At 37.5% G+C, this 22,183-nt stretch overlaps 1 protein-coding gene across 1 annotated transcript in view; it reads left to right on the top strand.

The window, feature by feature from the left end:
* The window catches only part of pdzd2 (PDZ domain containing 2), a 78,244-nt gene that overhangs the window by 4,823 nt on the left and 51,238 nt on the right, over nt 1–22,183 (top strand). The window contains exon 2 of the mRNA XM_048188231.1: nt 12,758–13,655. Within this exon, the coding sequence (XP_048044188.1) occupies nt 13,150–13,655 (506 nt within the window). The 5' untranslated portion in view covers nt 12,758–13,149. The remainder of the gene's footprint in view (nt 1–12,757; nt 13,656–22,183) is intronic.

The following is a 22,183-nucleotide window of genomic DNA, read 5'->3' as shown; positions in this document are numbered from 1 at the left end:
ATCTTGTTTTATTTACAACTTCGAAAACTCAAGATTTGCAGTGTAGTCCCATTTGTTTTAGTTCACAGAACATTGTTCAAAGTTTAATATCAGGATTAACATTTAATAAAAACTAATTTTTGACTAAAAGATATACAGCATACTACTGTACTTGTTCATGTTTGTGTACTCTGAGAAAGAGTGTGCACTTCTGAATAAGAAACAAGCCCCCCTCCCCCCACTTGGCCAGACCTGAAGGGTTTATCCTGTTGACTTCTGCTGACATCAGAAGGGTTTTGCATCATGTCACATCTTGTGTAAGCATGCACTATTACTTTTCCAAGTGGCTTCCCTAACCTCTCTGGAAAGCATGGTTATAGTATAAATAGATGTATAGCTGTATGCTGTGTTATGCTGTGGTTAACTTGAGAATTTTCAGTAGTGACCACTGTACCTCAGTAAAATATTACTGATGAATCCTTGTCTAACAATGAGATTACTTTATTACAGACCTTAAATATGAAGAAACATGGAGTGCTTGTGTCCCATTACTGATGAAACGCTAAAAACTCCCCTGGTTTCCAGTGTTACCTTTTCTTGAAATGGCAAGTGTGCAAGTTGTCTTTTTCGTTTTAAAGATGTTTTATCTTAAGTGCAAAAAATCCCTAAAATGCTACCAATTATATGTAAGTAATAAAATTAAAACTGATGGAAGACTAAGAAAAAATCTTAAACTAAATGAAAAAATCTTAAAACCAAATGTATTACCAACGAAGGGCCCAAAAATAATCAGATTTAAAGCTTCCTTTGAAAATCCTTCCATTCATTACTGCCCTATTTTAGTCCATATTGGCATCATTGTAAATCGTGTTGAAAACAACCATTCATTTGTGGATGGCCATCACTATATTGGTCTTTATGGCAAGTATGGGTACTTGATGAATTGTACCCTGTGTAGGGTTTCATTTACATATGAGAGCACCCTGTAAGTGCAATTCATTGTCCTCAATGAGAACGGAGAGTGCATGAATGAATCTGAATGAGGGGGTCTCACTCCTACAGTGCCTCACCTCTGACATCTGCGTATATTACACTGACACCCTGCCCAGCCCCCCACGGCCTTCTCACACATTCAGCTGGAAAATGCCCCCCTCAGGTTTCAGTTCTTTCACTTCTTTTGCACTGTGTTTCACAACATTTGAATACATTAATTGGCAGGTTTGTTTGTGCTATTGATTTAAGTCAAGTCTTTGAATCCCAAAAACTGTTTAACTTTGTTTGAATTTTACTTAGAGAATCATTCCCCAGAGGTGACCTTAATAAACCTTGACAACTGTGGTAGTGGTGAGCAGTCTGCCACCATGGACGCTCGAAGGCACCACAGATTTCCCACAGCAGCGAGTGCTCTTTAACAGTGTGTTCCTCCGTCCTCCCGGGTTTCAGCGCCACAGTAACAAAGATTTGTTGATAAGGGAACAAGGAGGCGAGCATCGGCAAATATTAAACTTAACTGATACTGAAATCTCTGAAACGCTTCCAATACTCATTTTCAGCAGAACAGATACACGATACCAGCTGCGCTTTCTCGTTCTCTCACCTCTCCGACTGCGAGTTGATGCACAAACCCGCCTCCCCTCGCTCACTTGTTTCATTTGCTCCGGATGAATATTCTTGGTGTTACAGTCTGAATTTCGGCATGGGATTGCATGTATAACGCATGATTTTACTCATTCCCACACATTTTGTACTCTCACCCAAAGTGTTTGCCCATAAAGCCGAATCTCGGTAATAAAATGAGTTCTTTTCCGCTGCTCATCGCGCTTAAACACACAATACACACAAAAGAATATCAAAATGACGGTCTTGTCGTGTATTCCCATAAACACAGTCAGTTATAATATAATGGGTCTGTGCCTCAGGTCTTAAAGTGACAGCAGCCTAATATATACTTGCTGACAAATTATGAGATAATATTAAAATATCTATTTGGCAGTTTTCCCCTATGGTATCGATGTCAAAATCGTGGCCAGTGAAAATGCAGTGGCTAGTAACTTTGGAAAACCACTAGCCACAGTGGCTGATGAGCAAAAAAGTTAATGTCAAGCCCTGGTTTTCACTACTCCTTTTATCCTTCCGGAGCTCCTGCGTTTCGCGGCTCTTGGACCCGCTCTAATTGCCACAACAACCATTTGCTCAGATAGACTACAAATATGGCTCTGGTTTTGCTATACAGGTTTTGCTTTTTTGTACTAACTAAAAATAGTATTTTGGCAAGCAGATAAAATGTTCCTGTATGTTTACGTAAAAAAGCAATTACTGAAGCTTTTCAATAGGATATTATAATCTTAAAGTCAAACTCTTTCCTTGAGCAGCTCAGATTTTCTGTAGGCTATTATAACCCTAGCTTTCTGAACAACTGCCAAAGACACGTTTTAAAAACACCTGTCAAGTCTTTCTGGAAAAATCCAAAGATGTTTGTGTTAGTGAGATTGAAGGGCTATTTTGGGAAGTAAACCACAAAGTGCTTGTTGACTCGTGAGATGTGAAGAACATGCCTTGTTTTGTAGCAGGCCTTCTCCATGTGTCCGCTGACAGGACTGAATGAGCTGGCAGGTGTGTGGAAGGTTCCAGACTGCGCGGCTCCAGAGGCTGCTGCCTCATGTTAAACCATGGGTATAACCAATGAACACGGACATTACCAGAGAATAATATCTGACATTCCTCATGCATAACTTTATTCAAGTGCAGCGGTATTCGTTTTATTACAGTGGTCATTAAGGTTGCTGATAACAGTACTCTTAGAACTCCTTATTCCCAGGTGAAAAAAAAAAGTACATTTCTATAATGTACTTAAAGTGCTCTATTTTCACGTACTAATTTTGTACTAAATATGCTAAAACTTCTTCTTTAGTACTTCTTAAGATAATCTTAAGAAAATCTAAGTGTACTCAACTGTGCTATTTTGAGACACCATGAAATATGAACTAAAATGTGCCTTTAATATATTTATCGCTGCATTAAAAAAAGTACACTTGAACCCATAGTGCTAGAAGTGCTAAAGAAGAATTTTTAGTATATTAAGTACAAAATGAGTGCACGAAAGTAGAGCACAATATATATTTATACATTATAGAAGTGTACTTTTTTTCACCTGGGTTGTTTTAATCGACAGATAAACTCATATAGTTTAATGAAGGAAAAGTTTTTGCCCCAAAAAACTATAATTCTTGATATTAAAAACATTATATTCTGCTTAACTGAGAATGAATAGGCCTTTCACTCACTTTTTATCTAAAAGTTCATTGTACATCGAGAAATAGGTTTACTATATAATTTGATTTTATACACTTCTGCTCAAAAGTTTGGGGTTGGTAATTTTTAGGGCTGCAGCGATTAATCGTTTGCAAAATAAAAGTCTGTGTTTATGTAATATATATGTGTGTGTTCTGTGTATAATAATTATGTATATATAAATACACACACATTCATGTATATATTTAAGAAAAAAATTATATTTATATATAAAATATTTGTTTATATGTAATATTAAATATATATAAATATATATATTTATAATACATGCATATATTTCTAAACTTTATACCTGTATGTGTGTGTATTTATATATACATAATTATTATACATAGAACACACACATATATTTTACGTAAACACAGACTTTTATTTTGAAACAATTAATCGTTGCAGCCCTAGTAATTTTTAAATGTTTTCTTTTTTAAAACAAGAACAGCTCTCATGCTCACCAAGGCTGCATTTAATTGATTTTCTATTTGATTATATTTTCAAATGTAATGTATGCCTGTGTTGGCCAAGCTGAATTTTCAGCATCATTACTCCAGTCTTCAGTGTCACATGATCCTTCAGAAATCAGTTGTGCTGCTTAATATTTTTGTGGAAACCATGATGCGTTTTTTTTTAGTAATCTTTGATGAATAGAAAGTTCAAAAGAACTGTATTTATATGAAAATAGAGATCTTCCGTAACATTATAGATGTCTTTACTGTTACTTTTTATCCAATTTCATGCATTGTTGCTGAATAAAAGTATTCCTTTCTTTCAATAAAATGTTATGGACCCCAAAACTTTAAACAGTAGTATGTGAAATTAAGAATAACGTGCATTTTCTCATCTAAACAGATTGTAGCCAATTGAGGCGTTTAGGATGAGTTAGAATGGGGGTTCAGTAATCTGTTGCCATATGGCCTCCAGCAGGAAGGAGGGATGTGTTGACTAGTAGGGAAAGGGAAATAAAGGTTGATAAACACACAACAACACTCTTCAGACAATGACATTGGTCCTGTTCAAATATTCTGTTTGCCCTGTTGTCATTTAGATAACATCAGTTGGGATGGTGAAAGTGAAGCGGTTAAAAACTGACCTTGTGATATATAGGTCCTAACACAAGGTATTAAAATAAATAAGGTTGTCACTAAATACAACTCAAATGCACTACAGAAGACAAGGCTAACATTACTAAAGACCTCAGAGAGAGGTGACTAGCCTGGATGCCAGCCGAACTTAGCCCCACCCATAACATTTTGAGGTCGGGGAGTTCGGTCTGGACTCGATCCGTAGGTGAGTAATTATGCCCGAACAGAAACTGTTCGGACCAATCACATTGTCAGGGCGATGATTGACAGATTATCACCAGAAACGTAATCAGCCACGTCATCAAAGAGCGCTTGGGAAGTTTGATTGACAAGCGATCTAACCAATCAGAACGCCGCATCCGCCATTTTGTCCGACAAAGCAGTCAGGAGTTAGAAGATTAACCTCGGTGGAGTTAAACTTGAAAAATTCTGCATATTGACGTCTTTCCGCGTTTGAAACAACACTCATTCTCATGTTCATTCATGTTTATTTGATGCTATAAATGGACTAGTAGGAAGAGATGATCGGTTCACGAGCCTCTTGAGCTGAGGCGCTACAGCAATCTGTCACGGTCATGGTCACAACCCATTAAAGAGCCACAAAACGGTTTTTATTGTTTGAATTTTTTTAATAACTACACAGTTTGAAAGCTGGGACGTTGTTTAATATCATAAGTAACCTGCTCTGTCTCGTCTGTCGATGTGTTGTCAGTTTCCTCTTTGCTCCGCGATGTATTTTCCACTCTGTGTGGCGTGACAGCGCCACGGCTTGTCGGACAAAGCAACAGTAACTAAGGGGGGCGGGTCTTTGCGAAAGGTCAATTAGTTTACAACAATGATGGCTGTTGAAGAACTGAGATGTGTAGATTCCGCCATCGCGTCCGTTATAGAAGATATCGACAGCGCATTAATTTTAAAAAAGGAACAGAGGACCGCGATCAAGGCATTTGTCGATGGGAAAGATGTCTTTGCCGTCCTTCCTACTGGAGTCGGCAAAAGTTTGATTTATCAGCTGGCCCCGATGGTCGCTAAGAAGAGTTCTGTTGACAACTATGCGTCGCTCAACATACGTCACTTACGCTGTAGCTCTGATTGGTTGTAGGTCTATCCAATTGAGGTCTTTCCTGGATCGGTTGAAATACGCCCCCATAATCAAAGCCCAATGGAGCAGTATCAGACTCATATTCGAACTAGAATTGAGTATGACCAGGTCAGGCTAAGAGGTGACAGAAGTGTGGCTTGTTTACTGATAAGTGTTTGCGGTGTGGCGATGTAAGCAGCTGAACCCAAGTGCAGCATTTTAATGTGCTACTGTAACTAATTTAATGAGACTGATAAAACACGTTTTGTTTCTTGCATACTTTAATCTCATTCTTTCATCTGTTGTTGCTGAGGAATGTCATACTGTTGTCAGCTGACAACTGTCTTTTGTTTAAATCATAAATAACTCCTGTGTGTTTTGTGTTCATTCTTACAATTTTGGGGATCCATTACTACTACTTTGAGCCCAATGGTATATAATTATAATTTTCTGGTCAAAATTTGGCAATAATCTGTATGGAGTACCACAAATTCTTTCCATTATTGATTCAATGAGAATAAACGAATCAGATGATATCTGCTGCAACTAACGTTACCACATTCAATTTGAAAAATGCAATAGAAGAAACTAGTGTTGTACGATATACCGGTACTAGAAAGGTATCGCGATACCCTGCTTTAAACGGTCCGGTTCTTCATTTTATTAGTACCGGTACTTTGAGTGCCAGCTGTATTTGCTAATGTGCGACAGCAGGGGGCAGTGTGCGTGCAGCGCGCTGCTTCTAAAGCACATTGAGTGCGTGTTTATTCCTCTCAACTGCGCAACGGCTTTTATGGTGACGAAACGAGAGGTATGGTTGCAAATACAGGTGCTCTTGCAGACCGTCCACAAATTGTTGAGAAAGCAGATGCACGAAGCGAAATATGGCATTATTTTGCGTACATTGCCGACAGCCAGAGCAAGCCCACGGACACCACAAAGCCCATCTGCAAAAGATGTTACAAAATAACGCAAGCAAAGGGAGTCAAAAGCATATTGCTGTCAAACATCCTGATTTGTACAAAGAATTTAAAGAGCGGCAGGTTAGTGTGATACCAGCATTATGTTTATGCTCTCAAACATTAGCCTAAATGAGTGTTTTTTTATTTATTTTACTCGTGCAAGCCGATCTCCGTAAAGAGGTGTATTATTGAGTCTTAGTTTAATAAGTGATATCTGGTTGCAAAAATAAAATTAATTAAAAAATATATAAATATGTGAAGGGTATATACAGTTATTTTAAACCAATTTATGCTTTAATAACATTGCTCTAATTATTTACAGTAATATAATTTTTACAATCATCTTACTGTCAAAAACACCTAAATGTATAAAAAAAAAAAGCGTAACAGCAAATAATTTACAATTTTATCGAGCATGAAAATAATAATAATAAAAAAAAAAAAATATTAAATCTAACTCTAACTTCATGGCAATGAAGCTCAAATCCAGAATTATCAGCCTGCACACTGGTGAATGAAGAAGTTCTGTCATATGTTATTTATTTACTTTTCCTGCTGTTTTAGGTTTTTGCCGTAGTATCATTTAAGTATCGGTATCGTGATATTTAAGTTGGGTATCGTATCGAAGTCAAAATTTTGGTATCGTGACAACACTAGAAGAAACTGAAAGTCTGTCTGCACACTAAACTGGTGTTTCTCTTTCTCTGCAACTTTTTCTGGCCTATCTTCTGATTCTCTCTTCTGTCTCTTTCTCACTGTACTTTGTAGACCACTATTCAGTACATGACTTCAGATCCTGGAGGAACTGAATGGTCATTGAGAAAAGCTGTTGTGAAGCAGCTGGCTGCTGAAGAAAACAAATAATGAAATGTTCACTAATTGATTCATGAAGCCATTCTATAAAGCCATGGTCAAAAGTGTCTGTATAACATGGAAAAACGAAACATAATGCTGTCAACAAACCTGGATCAGGCTTTAAATAAAATATGTAATAAATACATAATGTAAAATCTTTAATAAATCCATATAGATTGTTTTAACCATTAATGCAATAGCAGTAGCTCATATTGATCATATATAATTATAAATGTATTCAAAAATATAAATTATAACTTATATAATAACTAAAAATTGTCATTTAAAGTATACATTTATATTTTAATAACATTTGTAACATTTTAAATATTAAATATAATTATATTTAATCACTAAAAAACAAAAATTATTGGAGTATGTTTTACAAGAAAATACTATATTTTAGTCTTTCTACATTAAAATTTCACGTTTAATTCAATGTATTACTTGCCACTTCTTTGCAATTGTTTGTGAAACTTACTAGTAATTTCTGAGGGAAAATTGTTTTAAAGACTGGCCACCAGTTTTTTTTGTCAGTGGATATGGCTTAAGCTCGAGTCGTTTCTGCCTCCTTTCCACCTGCAGCCCTCCCCCTACATTTTGGTCAGTCCTGGGGTAACCCCACAACCCACTGTCCAGGATTAGAGCTCCATACCCTGAGCAGATTGCCCACAATGTTGTCCATCTGCATTCACATTAATAACAAACAGCAATTGGGGGGATTTCCTCTGGACTCAACATGTTTCTCAGTCAGAGTGCTATGTCTTCTCAAATAAGGGCTATTAAAACGAGTGGTTTAAATGTGGTCTGGTTGCTGACCCAGTTTCTTGTAGCCACTTTGAAGCTGCGATTTGTTGCTCTATTAACCAGTCTTTGTTGGCGATCTGACTGTAGCGTGTGTGAACTAGGGTACAAGCGCACAACTACACTATATCCTGTACATCTAGTGCCTCATTAACTAACAAAACATACTGTTTGGCATTACAAATAGCTTAGTCCCATGAATAGATGCATGTTGTTTAGCAAAATCTATTTATTTTGGCAGCACAAATATTTTCGTCAATAACGGTATCCATTACTTAAGTCGTAAAGGATCACATTTGTCAGATCAAAGAAAAAAATGAAGTCCACCCCATAATCGATTGCTATAGATGATAAAGCACTGACATGGGCCTGAGGGCAGAACCTCATGCAGGAGGGAGCCCATTTATGGCTGCTCTCAGAAAGACCTCTGTGATTAGTGGCAGTACGGCCCTTCTTTAGAAAACTCAACTCAATTCATGTTTCCACAGTTGGCATCCAACTTTATTATTTGTCAGTCAGTGTTCGCCGACCACAGCGTTCATTTTTCAAAATATTCCTCCTTTTCAGGAATCACTTCACTGCGTGAGCTTGCTTGATTTGTATGTCAAGTGTGTGTATGCGCAATGGAGGAAACTTTCAGGATGAAAACATCCAGGTTCATGATAAACGGTTCTATTAAATGACGAGAGAGCTTGGTAATGTGATCCTAATGGATAAAACAAAGAGGAGATGAAAGACCACCCTTACAGAGTGACAAATGCTGTTGGACTCTGGAGTTCAGTGCTGGATTGGTGTTTCTCTTTGAAATATGTTCTCTAATTTCTTTCTTTTTATTTTGAATGTATTTACAGAGCACTGAGCTCAGGCGGTTCGGCTCCCATTATGTCATTGTTTGGCTAAGCTGGAGAAGTGTATTGTTTTAGTATTATCAAAACTAAGGAAGTTACTTTTTAATTCATCTGAAAGACCTGAGCACAGACATTAAATGTCTTATATGGCTAATAATGGCCATTTATCCTTTTTCATTGTTCTTTTTAAAAGCAATGCTTGACAGATTTACATGATACTAAAGGGCTTTTCACACTGTGCATTACTCTGGGTTATCGTCGCTCTAAGCACCGCTTTTAACCCCGGGTAAAGGAACGTTTCACATTTGTTATTTAGAAGTGGGGTTAGCACTGCTTTTGTGGCGTTAACCCCAAATTGCGGTGCCAAAATTGTACAGTGTGAAACGATGCAGTGTTATAATGTTACAGCAAGACGCTTAGCAACAGACAACCTATTGTATGTAAACAGTAAATGTCAAATCCTGACAGAAAACTCAACAATTTGAGTGAAGAAGAGATCGATTTATACGTACTTTTTATAGTCCGAAATGTCCTTTCAGTATAAACTTGATGGTACAGCCGGCAATACGAGGATGTTCAATGCTAGGAGCTTTGTAAACAGGTCGTGTGCTGTGTTTATCCAATCAATGATACTGACACCGCAAATATGCAAATAAGAACGTTAACCCAGGGTTTAGGAATATACAATGTGAAGTGCCATTTTATGTATACCCAGGATTAATTGTTAACCCCGGGTAAATTATGAGCAGTATGAAACATGAAGCAAGATAACACAGAATTCTGTTTACCCGGGGTTTAGAATGACCCAGGGTTAACTCTTTCAAGTGTGAAATGCTCTTAAAGGGATAGTTCACCCAAAAATGAAAATTTGCACTCATTGAAGTATAAGCGCGAGACATCACTGCCGCTGTCAGAGCGCGATCAGACCTCACTAACCGAGTGCTGAATGCAGTTCGACATAGTGGTGTTTTAAAGGTAAAAAATGATATAAATACTGTTCGGTTTCTCGCACAAACCGATCGTTTCATGTCTTAGGACATCAATGTGTCGTCACGAGCCGCAGGGCTTAGTTTGGACTTGTCTATGCAAGTTTTATTTACTCTTATAGTAGAAGTTCCCATCCACTTGCATTATTTGACTGACAGACGGCAGCGGTTGTAGTTAAAAATCATCATTTGTGTTCTACTGAAGAAACAAAGTCTCCTACATCTTGGATGCCCTGGGGGTAAGCAGATAAACATCAAATTTTCATTTTTGGGTGAACTATCCCTTTAAGTCTTGTTTGTTTTTAAATGAAAGTCTTCTTTATTCCAACCATGTGGAGTTCATGGTTTCACAGCCATAATCATCCAGCATTGATCACGTTTTTTTCTTGGTTTTTACTAGTGACACATTTTCCACATCACACTATTAAATGCAGTGCATTTACTATTATGTTTCTTTCACTTTTATCCGTTTTCTTGGGCTTTCAATATGGGTCATTTCAATGGGAAACAACAGCTTTCTTTATCATGGGGATGTTGTTGTTGGCAGAACCCACTGGTTTAAGAATGTTTACCAACACTTTACTTTCGCTGGACTGGAGAAAGTATAGCTGCTGATGACCATTACCATTCATTTTAATGGAACAATTATAATTGTTACACACACACACACACACACACACACACACACACACACACACACACACACACACACACACACTTGTATATGTGGTTTACAGGGACTCTCCATAGACGTAATGGTTTTTATACTGTACAAACTGTATATTCTATCCCCCTACACTACCCCTACCCCTAAACCTTCCCATCACAGAAAATGTCTGCATTTTTTTAATAAAAAAAAAAAAAAAAACACCATTTAGTATGTTTTTAAAGCAATTTGGTTGACGAGGACACAGGAAGTGTCCTCAAAACCATGTTTACGTTGTAATACCATGTCATTATACACATTTATGTCCTCATAAACCATGTACACAAGAACACACAAATAAGGATAGATATTCTATCATTCAGTAAGATTTTATTTTAAAGAAATTAATACTGTGTTCAGCAAGATTGCCTTAAATGTATTAAAAGTGATAGTAAAAACATTTAAATATATATATTTAAAAATATGTATTTCACATAAATGTTGTTGTTTTAAACTTTCTCTCTATCAAAGAATCCTGAAAAAGGTATCAGAGTTTTACACAAGTTTTGTTTCTTGAGCACCAACTAATGGCTGCTGAAAATTCAGCTTTAACGTCACTGGAATAAATTATATTTTAAAGTATATTAAAATAAAAAATAGTTATTTTAAATTAGTTTTAACAGCATATAATAAAGCATTTTCATTTTTCTTAAACTAATCCTTAAAGCTTTTTCCACTAAAATCTCATTTAATGTGTGCCACTGATTTATATATCTGCATTTGCTTTGTTAAAGGAATTGTTCTTATGTGAGGAACAAAAACATCAATAATCATGAATGACATGATGGCAGAAATATAAACACTTGAACTGGCCATTCAGCACTCAACCAAAGAGAAAATGGGAGGTCATTGTGTGTTTAAGTGGCACAGGGGAGGGGTGAGACTAATCCTATTAAATGTGGGTCTTTTCGGAGGGTGAGTCTGGGGTCTGCAGACCTTCTGTGTCACTGTGACAGCGCAGCGCTGCGAGAGGCGTCTACGTGCTTGAATGGAGTAAGATAAAAAAATCTCAAAAATGCAAAAAGGTAGGAGGAAGATGTTGATAAATGTGTTTAATAAGGGGCGGTAACTTTTCGGGTTTCATTTTAATGTAATGTAATAAATTGTAGAGAACTGTTGTAGTGTGTATAATAATCTCTTAGACAAATAAGTGTGTCACATTCCTGTGGAAAGACAAAGCTTCACTGTAAGCATGTTTCCATATTCAATACGGTAATTTTTCTTTCATTACTCGCGTTATCAATGACATGATTGCATATTGCATGTCTAGTTGTTGATAGAAATGTTTTAGAATTGCCATTTGTAAATTGCATATGACTTATTGAGGTTAAACTCTTGAAATGGGTTCTGTCCTCTGGTATTAGCTGTCACTTTACTTTTCTAGTCTGATCTATGTGACTTAAGCTGACAGTTGGTTATACATCCCCCTCTTGTTTATATAGCTGCGCTAAGTAATCTTCTCACAGTTTAATCTATTTTTCCCCCCAGTAATGGACATTAATGCAAAGTTGATATATTGTTACACATAAATGCTCCATTATCTTATATCACAGAAGGATTTTGAACTCATACGGGAGCCATAGTAGTGTGTGTGATGCTCACAGAGGCCAAAGTCATGTTATTTTGAGCAAAACCCCATAGTAGCAATTTGATTGTGGTCTTTATCTACAGCATATACTTAAATATGCCAGAAATGTGGTCTGCAAGTCCAAGAGTTTGAGCTACACCATCACAACATCTGGCTGGCAGTTTCAACATTTATTGTCAGGTTACATTCCATGAGGTTAAGGTGAATAAGAACTGAAAGGAAGTTTGCTTTTCCTTTCTGTCTGCTCACTGTGCATCGAATAATGTCAACCTCATTGATTCTACCCCAACTGAATGTCTGTGTAAACAGCCAAATGACACATCTGTAAAAGCCCATAAGACTATTATTGGAACCTTTTCCAGTTCATGAATTCTGTCAGTCAAATGAAACGGCTGGTATATAGGAAGCTTTCTTTGTTGTCATACTTACGCCGATTTCTGTTCTTGTGCGTACTGAGGTTGAGTAGCAAATGAGCCATGACTGCAGTGCTTTAACATGAGTTCATGCCTGCTGACTTTCTTTGTAATGGCAATTCTATTTATTTTCTTTCTGATTAGGTGGACGTCTGTGGCGCCTGTGAGTCAGGACAGATTTCGACTCCCAACGATCTGCTATTTTCCACTTTAATGGTATTGGAAATCAGATTTGGCACGCACCAAGACGACCAGCTAATGGCACACGTTCTCTTGTTACCCCTCGAAGCATAAACGTGTCCGTCTTCCTCAATCTCCGTGCTTTCCTTTTGTTTCTGCGGATGACATCATGGACCTCTGTGGTCTAAGAGTATCACGAGTGGACGCCAGCAATCTGGATCTGAAGTCTATGAGGTCACTGTGTCATTTTGAGAGGAATGTGAAGCCATTTTAATGCGTCTGATTACAGCCACCACTGGAGAGCCTTGACTCAACATGCAGGGGCAGCCCAGGCAGGCCCAGCAGCAGCAGCTAGGATGCCTATCACCCAAGAAAATGCCCTGAGCCATCTCCCCCTGCTGGAGAACTGGCTCAGGGCTCGAGAAAAGGACCGAGACGAGGGCGATGAGCCTCGGATGAGCGAACGCGGAGTTTGCCAGGCTGCCATCTGCAAGCTTGTGGAATACATCCAGCTAAACTTTGCTGATGTTGAGAGTCCTCTGTACAGTAATAGCCCATTTAGAGAGGAAATCGATGCTGAAGTGAGGGCGGTCTACCTGAACAAGTCTGATGAAGATGGACCAGAGTTTGGGCTCAGCTTTGGAAATATTCCGATTTTTGGAGACCCTGAGGGGAAGAAGAAAGGCGTCAGGAGGAGGCGCAGGAAGGGCGATAAAGGCCCTGTGTTGGATGTCGGGTGTATTTGGGTGACTGAAGTGAAAAAGAACAGTCCAGCAGCCCGTTGTGGAGATATTAAGCTGAGAGATGAGCTGCTGTCACTAAACGGACAGCTGATGGTTGGGGTCGACGTCACTGGAGCCAGGTAAGAATTTGTTTCTGGTCAGCATATAGCTTGCGCTATATGTCAGTCTGTCTTAAAGAATTAGTTTGGTTAACAAAACAAGTAAAGAGCTGAATTTCTCTGATATTCAAGCCCACGCTGATGACTTAATGAGTTTTTCTTGGTTTTGAATCTCTGTATTTCAATCATTTGAAAAAGTGTGCACTGAAAGCATTCCTCTTTCATCCTGTCATCATGCAAAGTAATTTGAGCGTGTTCGGACATTTTAAATGAGCACACCAGGTTATTTACAACTTAACATCCATTGATAGTGTATGTGGCGTATAAATTTAAGATTTCCCCTCAATCTGTAAAAGCAAATGGGAAAATGGGTCTGTGATAATAACTGAAATGAACCACAGATGACATTGCCTGTGTGGGACTGAACTTGTGTGAAAGTGACAGCATTGTACATTGCCATACTCAAATCTGTGGAGAACGTAATGAAGTTTTATGCTAAAGAGTTGACATAAAGTTGTTGATATCTAAGCAACACCCTAGCTGACCAAAAAAAGTGGTATGCACAAGGAGGAGGGGCCAGGGGGGCTTGAGGTCCTGCCCCTTTAATCGTGAAAGTGAACATGCCCTGTTTGGTCATATTGCGGTGCCCCCCAGAATGCAATTTCTACCGAGGGGGACCCTTCTCCGCGGAAGTCTGTGCATGCCACTGCATCAAATCAGGGTTTCCCATACAGTGAATGTAGTAATAATTAAAATGTTTTTTTTTGTTGTTTTTTTTACCAAATAACTGAATTATGTATTTGTTTACCATCATGTCATGTGACCATTAACCAACATCAGAGAACTGTGAACATGAAAATGTTGAAAAAAAAAAAAAAAAAATTACGTTTTAAATAGTAGGAAAGTATTGTTGGTCAAAGGGGTTTGGCTGACAAAAAGTTTGGGAATCCTTGGTTTAAGCCATTGAAAAAAATTCAAATAACTAGACACATTCAGCAATGATGTCAGTGGTCTGCAAATAGAAAAAGGAAAAGCAGAAAATAAAAGTAAAGTAAAATAAAGTAAAAACAGCCGAGAAAGGTTACAGTGAGTGAAACGAGTAGAAATTTTTGAAAATATTATGTACGTTCTAAAAGTTCAGCCAGTGGGGTTTCACATTAATGACTGTATAGTATATCACACCATTTTCTGAATAGCTTCTAGTCTGACTGGGTGGCAGCTTCTTATTTAGGTATCGGGGTGATTCACAGCTGGTCAGAGAGAACAGGGTCTCCTGTGTGTTAGTGTTCCTGTGTCTATGTACAGCGTGTCAGCATGTGTCCTGGGGTTGTCTAGTTTTGCCCCAGAGCATGGTACTTGGATCAGGGCCAGTGGGTCTTTTCCTTGTTTGTTTCCTCATGTTGACAGCTCTGACAGACGGCTGCATGTGTCAGTGGTGTGGACAGTTTCGTGTTTGTCTGTGTTTGGCCTCCATCTGGACCGGCTGACATGCTCAGCTTTCACTTAGACCGCCAAATGTCTGTCTCTAACCAAAACAAAGGATGGACCTGCGCTGTGAAGTTCACCATGTTGCAGTGCCATGCTTTTTCTTTTTTTTTTTTTTGACTTTTCCTTTCTTGGCGAACAGTACCTTGGAAAATGTGTCACATTATACCAGTACTTTTTTGTCCCATGTTGCCAAAGACTTTAAAAACACGTTGGAATGTTTTGCACCATTTTTCTTCATTTCAAAAGCGCTATTGTCCTCCTAAGAAGAACTATTTTAGCGGTTAATGTTGTTATTTCCAGATTTGTAATTCAGTTTGCAAACCTTTTTCTCCAGAATGAGAATATAATAACTTTGCAGCTAAGTTACTTTTTCTGTCCAACCATGATAAAATCTTGTACAGCTTTGTGCCTTTGGCTATTTAAATTTTGATCAGACAGAAGTAAATGTGCATTCAAAATACTTCTAAATGACCATTTTAAAGGGTTCATTCACCTAAAAATGAATATTCTCTCATTATTTATTCACCCTCATGTCACTCCAAACCTGTATGACTTTCTTCTGCAGAACATAAAAGAAGATATAATTAGAAATTAGAATGTTTGGTGACCACTGACTCCCATTGTATGGACCAAAAGAAGAAGAAGAATTTTTTCATACAGGTTTGGAGCAATGGGTGTGTAAACCTGACATTTTGCTTGAACTATCACTTTAAAGCTTAAAGCTCTGTGACCACATCTTAGGGATTTAAAAAAAAAATGAGACCAAAAGAACTGACATATTGATTTTAACTGGAAACTAAAATTGGTTTTTCATGTCAGGAAAAAAAAGCATCCAGTGCAATTAGCATATTCTTCGTATTTCTAGAGTGTTGATGTCACTGTCTCATATCCTATACAGTCCTATATATATATATATATATATATATATATATATACCCAAGTTGAAGACTACTTCCTTTGAATGTTGTGGTCTGTCAGGGTTGACTCAATCCCTGTAACTTAAGCTCTATAATTAGGTGTTGTATTGTGTGACTGATAAATGATAGGAAGTTTTGCAGTGTTCACACAAAATCTGGTTTGGGACAACTGATTCCTGTACGGATGAACAGCGGGATACAGAAAGGGAGGAGGTTCCTGGGAGTGGCACGTGGTTTTGACCAAGAACAAACGTATTATTTTCTCAAGCTAAAGAAAAGATGTTGATGTCAAGACGTCTCTGGGAGAGAAACAACGGCTGTATTTCTTCTTGTTTTTCTGATATGAGAGATCAGTCTGTTTCCTGTTGGTATAAGCTTCTTACCCTCTCTAAGTCCTGGAAAACAAAGAAATGCTTTTGGTTGTTTTATTTGTAGATGTTTGTTATGCTAATATATCTCCAGGAAGATTTGAAATATAATACTTTTTGCTTATCTTCCAGTCAAGGTTTATTTTTTAAAGCTTAACACTATTCTTGCGGACATGATTCCTTTGCTGGTGTAGCCTTCCCACTAACTTCTAAACTAACTTGACCAGCACAAACTTGCATCAAGCAACTTGGGAATTCGTGTTTGTCAAATCTGCCTGCTATCCAATCTTTACTGAAGACACCACAGACTAATTTTCTAGAGGTCTAGCCATCCATTAGCCGTTTCCTTCCTTTACTCACACAAACCTTTGGTTAAATTTCAGTTTAAGTGAGTTTTATGAGTCTGCCTCAGGGTTATGTTTGCTCATTACTGCATTACTCTTATTTCCTCTCTCAGGTAAGGCCTGAATCTGTAAGGGTGCAAACACTAAGAACTGCTGCAGTAGAGGGTCTGGTGTGAGTGGAGAGATGAGGGTTGGACACTGTTCAAACAGCAATAGGCCAAAGCCTTCAAACACACACACAAAAAAAAGAGACACATGATGGAAACTTTATTTTTCATCAAGTGCTTTTCATGTTAATGATTTCAATGCAAAATTTCTGGGCCCAAATGCAGCTCACCACAAAAAGCCTTGTCGGTTTAATGTGTCTTCTTGTAATTTTGGTCCTGCTATATCCCCCCCTCCCCTTTAACAGCCTGGCCCAGCATCTGTCTGTGGGGAGCATGGAAAATAGATCAGTGGCGCTGATCCAACCGGCCCATGCAAAGTGTTCTCCACGTGCTCAATGAGAGAATATTGGAGAAAACAAGGTTAAGAATATACACTTTACTTGGATTCACTGCAACAAAGAAAATGGCTGTTTGACTCGAGAGCTAGAATCAGCTGATTGCCACTTCCATTTTAATCCTTAATTAATTGAAAGGATTTTTCCAGAGATTTTGGGAATCCAGAAACCACAAGTATTTGGGAGTCTAAAACAGAGGTGTGAAGAAATAAAAGGCCGCACAGAGTGAATTATGAACCGTGCATTTTCCTTCCACAACTGTTTTTACAGACATATACAGTTTCAAAGTGATTAACTGTATTAGACTCTCCATCTGTCCTATCAAAACCACTGTGAAACATTACACATTTCAGCTTAAGTCTGCCTAGTTCCTGTCAGTATAAAGATCAAAGCCTTTTAGTCTATGTTTGCTTTAAATTGAATCTCATAGTCCAGAATTGGCAAGCCAGCTCTTCGTGGTTGTTAACTTGCCCCTTGGATGAATGAGAGAAAGACTGCCATCTTTTCCCTGGCATTAACTATGTCTGAGTTTGCACTTTTCTCTTCAGCGAAAGAAAGCTTTGGCTCTTTCGTCTTAAGTGAAGAGATTGGTGCCATTTTCCCACAGTAATGGATATGAGAACCTCAAATCAGGCACTGTGGTTTAGTTAAAACAGTACAAGAATGTTCCTTGATTGAAATCATCAGATCAAATGTTTTGTTCTCATTCGTTTTCTTAATTATAACCGGAGGACTTCCAAGATTGTGAGGGTGTAAATAAAATATGCATCGTTTAAAATGCCAAGGACTTTCAAGAATTTAGTGAGACATTTGGATGAATCAAATGGCCATTCATTCATTTAAAATGTAAACTATTAATATACCAATCTACTTGAACTACCGAGGTTGATCTGACCTTAAAGGTGCCATCGAACTGTTCCGTAACAGTCGGGATCATTAATATGTTAGCCTCCAATATGTTCAAGGCATTACACAAGGGCAGCCAGTATTAACGTCTGGATGTGCACAGCTGAATCATCAGACTAGGTAAGCAAGCAAGAACAACAGCGAAAAATGGCAGATGGAGCAATAATAACTGACATGATCCATGATATCATGATATTTTTAGTGATATTTGTAAATTGTCTTTCTAAATGTTTCGTTAGCATGTTGCTAATGTACTGTTAAATGTGGTTAAAGTTACCATCGTTTCTTACTGTATTCACGGAGACAAGAGAGCCGTCGCTATTTTCATTTTTAAACACTTGCAGTCTGTATAATGTATAAACACAACTTCATTCCTTATAAATCTCTCCAACAGTGTAGCATTAGCCGTTAGCCACGGAGCACAGCCTCAAACTCATTCAGAATCAAATGTAAACATCCAAATAAATACTGTACTTACGCGATTAGACATGCTGCATGACGAACACTTTGTAAAGATCCATTTTGAGGGTTATATTAGCTGTGTGAACTTTGTTTATGCAGTGATAGAGTCGAGAGCTTGGGAGGGGGCGGAGAGCGCGCGATTTAAAGGGGCCGCAGCATGAATCGGCGCATTTCTAATTATGCCTCAAAATAGGCAGTTAAAAAAATGTATTGAAAAAAAATCTATGGGGTATTTTGAGCTGCAACTTCACAGACACATTCAGGGGACACCTTAGACTTATATTACATCTTGTAAAAAAACGTTCGATGGCACCTTTAAAATGTGCTAATAACACCCATATTAATGCTGTGGCCTGTTGCATAAACTGCTTAGACTAGTTAGTCATGTAATTTTTTTTTTGCTTTGACACTAATCATAACTTTTTTTTTTTTATGTCAGTTACATAAAAAAGTAGATTGGTCTCATTTGAACCCGAAAAGGAAGACTGAGTGACTATCCAAAAATGCTGGATTATCCTTGACAAAATGCTGCTTGGCCAGACTAGGTCTTATTGTGACTATATGTCACAATAGAAAGCCACATGATGAATCAGAAATCATTTCAGGTGGTCTGTACATAAAACATGACCAATGGCTGTAGATTGATGTGCACAGGTCAAACATAGACAAAACACCATCAGAGTAACACACAATACTAAAATAATGCAGTAAACATTAACTAAATGTCATAAATAAACACAAAAACAAAAATAAGAAAATATAATCATAAGAGATGTGTCATGTAGGGGTTTCTGCAAATGTCCTTTTACTGTTTTCCCCCATAAATTATATGGTAACTTGTAGTTTTACTTCCAAAAACCATAAATATATAGCCATAACCATAAAACACCCATAAATGTGATGTTAAACCATTTACAATTTCCACTGTATATTGTAAGGTAATTTACAGTTAACCAATTATCAGGTTTTAACTGCTGCATTTTTTTCATTTTTAACATTACAAACTTTTTTACTGTATAGAATTGTTCAGTCTTGAGATGAAAGATAATAGTGCTCAGAAATCATAAATTATTCAGCAAGTCAGCCTAATGTTATGGGCAGAATATAGTCATAACTTCACATGTAATAATAAAGTATTCTATCTATCTCAAATTCCCAATTGCACTTGCTTCTTTGGAAAAATAATTTTATGACATGGGTTCAAAATCAAATCATTCATCTACTGTGCATAAACCCTGTGCCATGAGAATAACACCAAGTCTCATGGAACCCCCAGATTTCCCTGGTCACAGATGGGGTTGAGGATTAACTCTGTTCAATCCGGATATTCAGGTAATACTGTCTGGTTTGTGGAACTAACCATTTTGAGCCCCACAAATTACATTCCACCATGTCTGGCTCCGTGATTTTCAATCATGCCCATTTTGGCTTTTATTGTGGAAAGTGGTGGTTTACTGGGCAAGGTTGATCTGCGAACACACAAGGCCATGTGCATGCACATGACAGTGCCTCTATACAATTACAAAATTGAATTTTAAGTAAGTTAATATATTTAGAAAGTCACACATGTCCTATTTAAGGTAGTAAAACACAGGGTTTCTGTTCTTCAAACTCTTTCATGTTTTAATTTTATATGAAACCCTTTTCAATTTAACACTTATTTTTGGAGCGTACCTGATTGGTTAGTTTTCAGATTGACTTATTAGGATAGACTCCTCCCCTGACTCTTTTATTGCCGAGTCTAGATATGATTTCTCAGGACACATTCAGTGTTATCTGTAGAGACATTTATGTGTGGTGAAAAAAGGCTGTGCAGTTGGGACTGTACAGTTGTAGCTTTGTCCACTAGAGGGCAGTAGTACAAAACTTTCTAGTTATTCCATACAAAAATCCTTTTACTTGCACTATTGAAATGAACACCATGAAACATGATGATGAACATAATGTAATCAAACTAAAAGCGCCAGGCAGCAACTAGATATTTGACATTTGTATGAATATGAATTTGAGAGATAAATCACACTTCTTCTTAATTTTACTTTTTGTCTATCAGTATACCTAATTTACTATGGTCAGAACAGCAGAATATAGACATGTCCATTCCAAGTCGGTGAATATTGTGGAAGGCTAGGGTGCTGTGAATGATGCTACTGTCTTTTGGGACATTTCCCCACAAACCCCTCAGAGCTATGTGAAGAATGTGTGCCAGACCGCTGCCCGCCACCGGATGTCTTTCATAATGAAAACAGGCTTTAGAAGGAGACGCCCAGCCAGTGCACACTCAGGTGCAGTCCGTTATGATTTATGCTATTTATTTGTTTGTTTTATTTATTCATAACCTAGAGGAGACACATTTTCCCTTCAGCAGTAAATGATGTAGTGATTAAGTGTTTTTTCCCATTTGTTTTGTTGGAATATTATGATCCTGCCAAGAGAGAGGACAGCACAGTGAGGCTGCTTTTCTGTCTGAATGGATGATTAAAACATATAAAACTAGTGAGTTAAAGGATTAGTTCACTTTCAAATAAAATTTTCCTGTTAATTTACTCACCCCCATGTCATCCAAGATGTTCATGTCTTTCTTTCTTCAGTCGAAAAGAAATTAAGGTTTTTGATGAAAACATTCCAGGATTATTCTCCTTTATAGTGGACTTCAATGGCCTCCAGACGGTTGAAGGTCAAAATTACAGTTTCAGTGCAGGTGCAGTTTTGGCGGAAGCACTTGGAAGACAATCATTTGTTTATATAAAGCATATACATTTAAATTTTTTTTGAAAATAACCGATCGTTTCTCTAGATAAGACCCTTATTCCTCGTCTTGTATCGTTTAAAGCCCTTTGAAGCTGAACTGAAACTGTAATTTTGACCTTCAACCGTTTGGAGGCCATTGAAGTCCACTATAAGGAGAATAATCCTGGAACGTTTTCATCAAAAACTTTAATTTCTTTTCAACTGAAGAAAGAAGGACATGGACATCTTGGATAACGGGGGGTGAGTAAATGATCAGGAAAATTTTATTTGAAAGTGAAATAATCCTTTAATCATGAAGTATAACTCCAGGCTCAAAGTAAATGCTCACCTCCTTCAGAATGACTGACGCTGCTCAAGGTCACATCTGTCACCAAACCAGAAATGTTTATTTCCATATGAGCTATGATATGACAACTGCACCAAAACAAAATCCTTTGTTTAATACTTTCCGTATAAGTAGGCTAAACTATACAACATTGCACAGGCCATGAGAAATGAACGCCTTACATGTTATTTCCAAAGGACACTCCAAAAATAAAAGTAAAACGCAACTGTAAATCTAAAAAATACTGATCCTTTTTAACATGATAAGAGAATCTCGACTATTATATCCGTGTTGAACTTTATGCTCGCGAGAACACAGCTTTAAATCTACCTGCTGGTTGTACGTTAGGCCTATTTATAATGAATTTTGTTGTGGTCAATGATAATTTTATATATATATATATATATATATATATAAGAATGAAGTAGGCCTATTAGTAGGCTATTCTAATAAAAAAAAATAAAAATAATTAATCGAATTAATCGG

The sequence above is a fragment of the Megalobrama amblycephala genome, linkage group LG4, assembly GCF_018812025.1.
Source record: "Megalobrama amblycephala isolate DHTTF-2021 linkage group LG4, ASM1881202v1, whole genome shotgun sequence".
Lineage (NCBI taxonomy): Eukaryota > Metazoa > Chordata > Actinopteri > Cypriniformes > Xenocyprididae > Megalobrama > Megalobrama amblycephala.
Note: the sequence above shows the minus strand (reverse complement) of the source record. Positions and strands in the feature narration are given on the sequence as shown.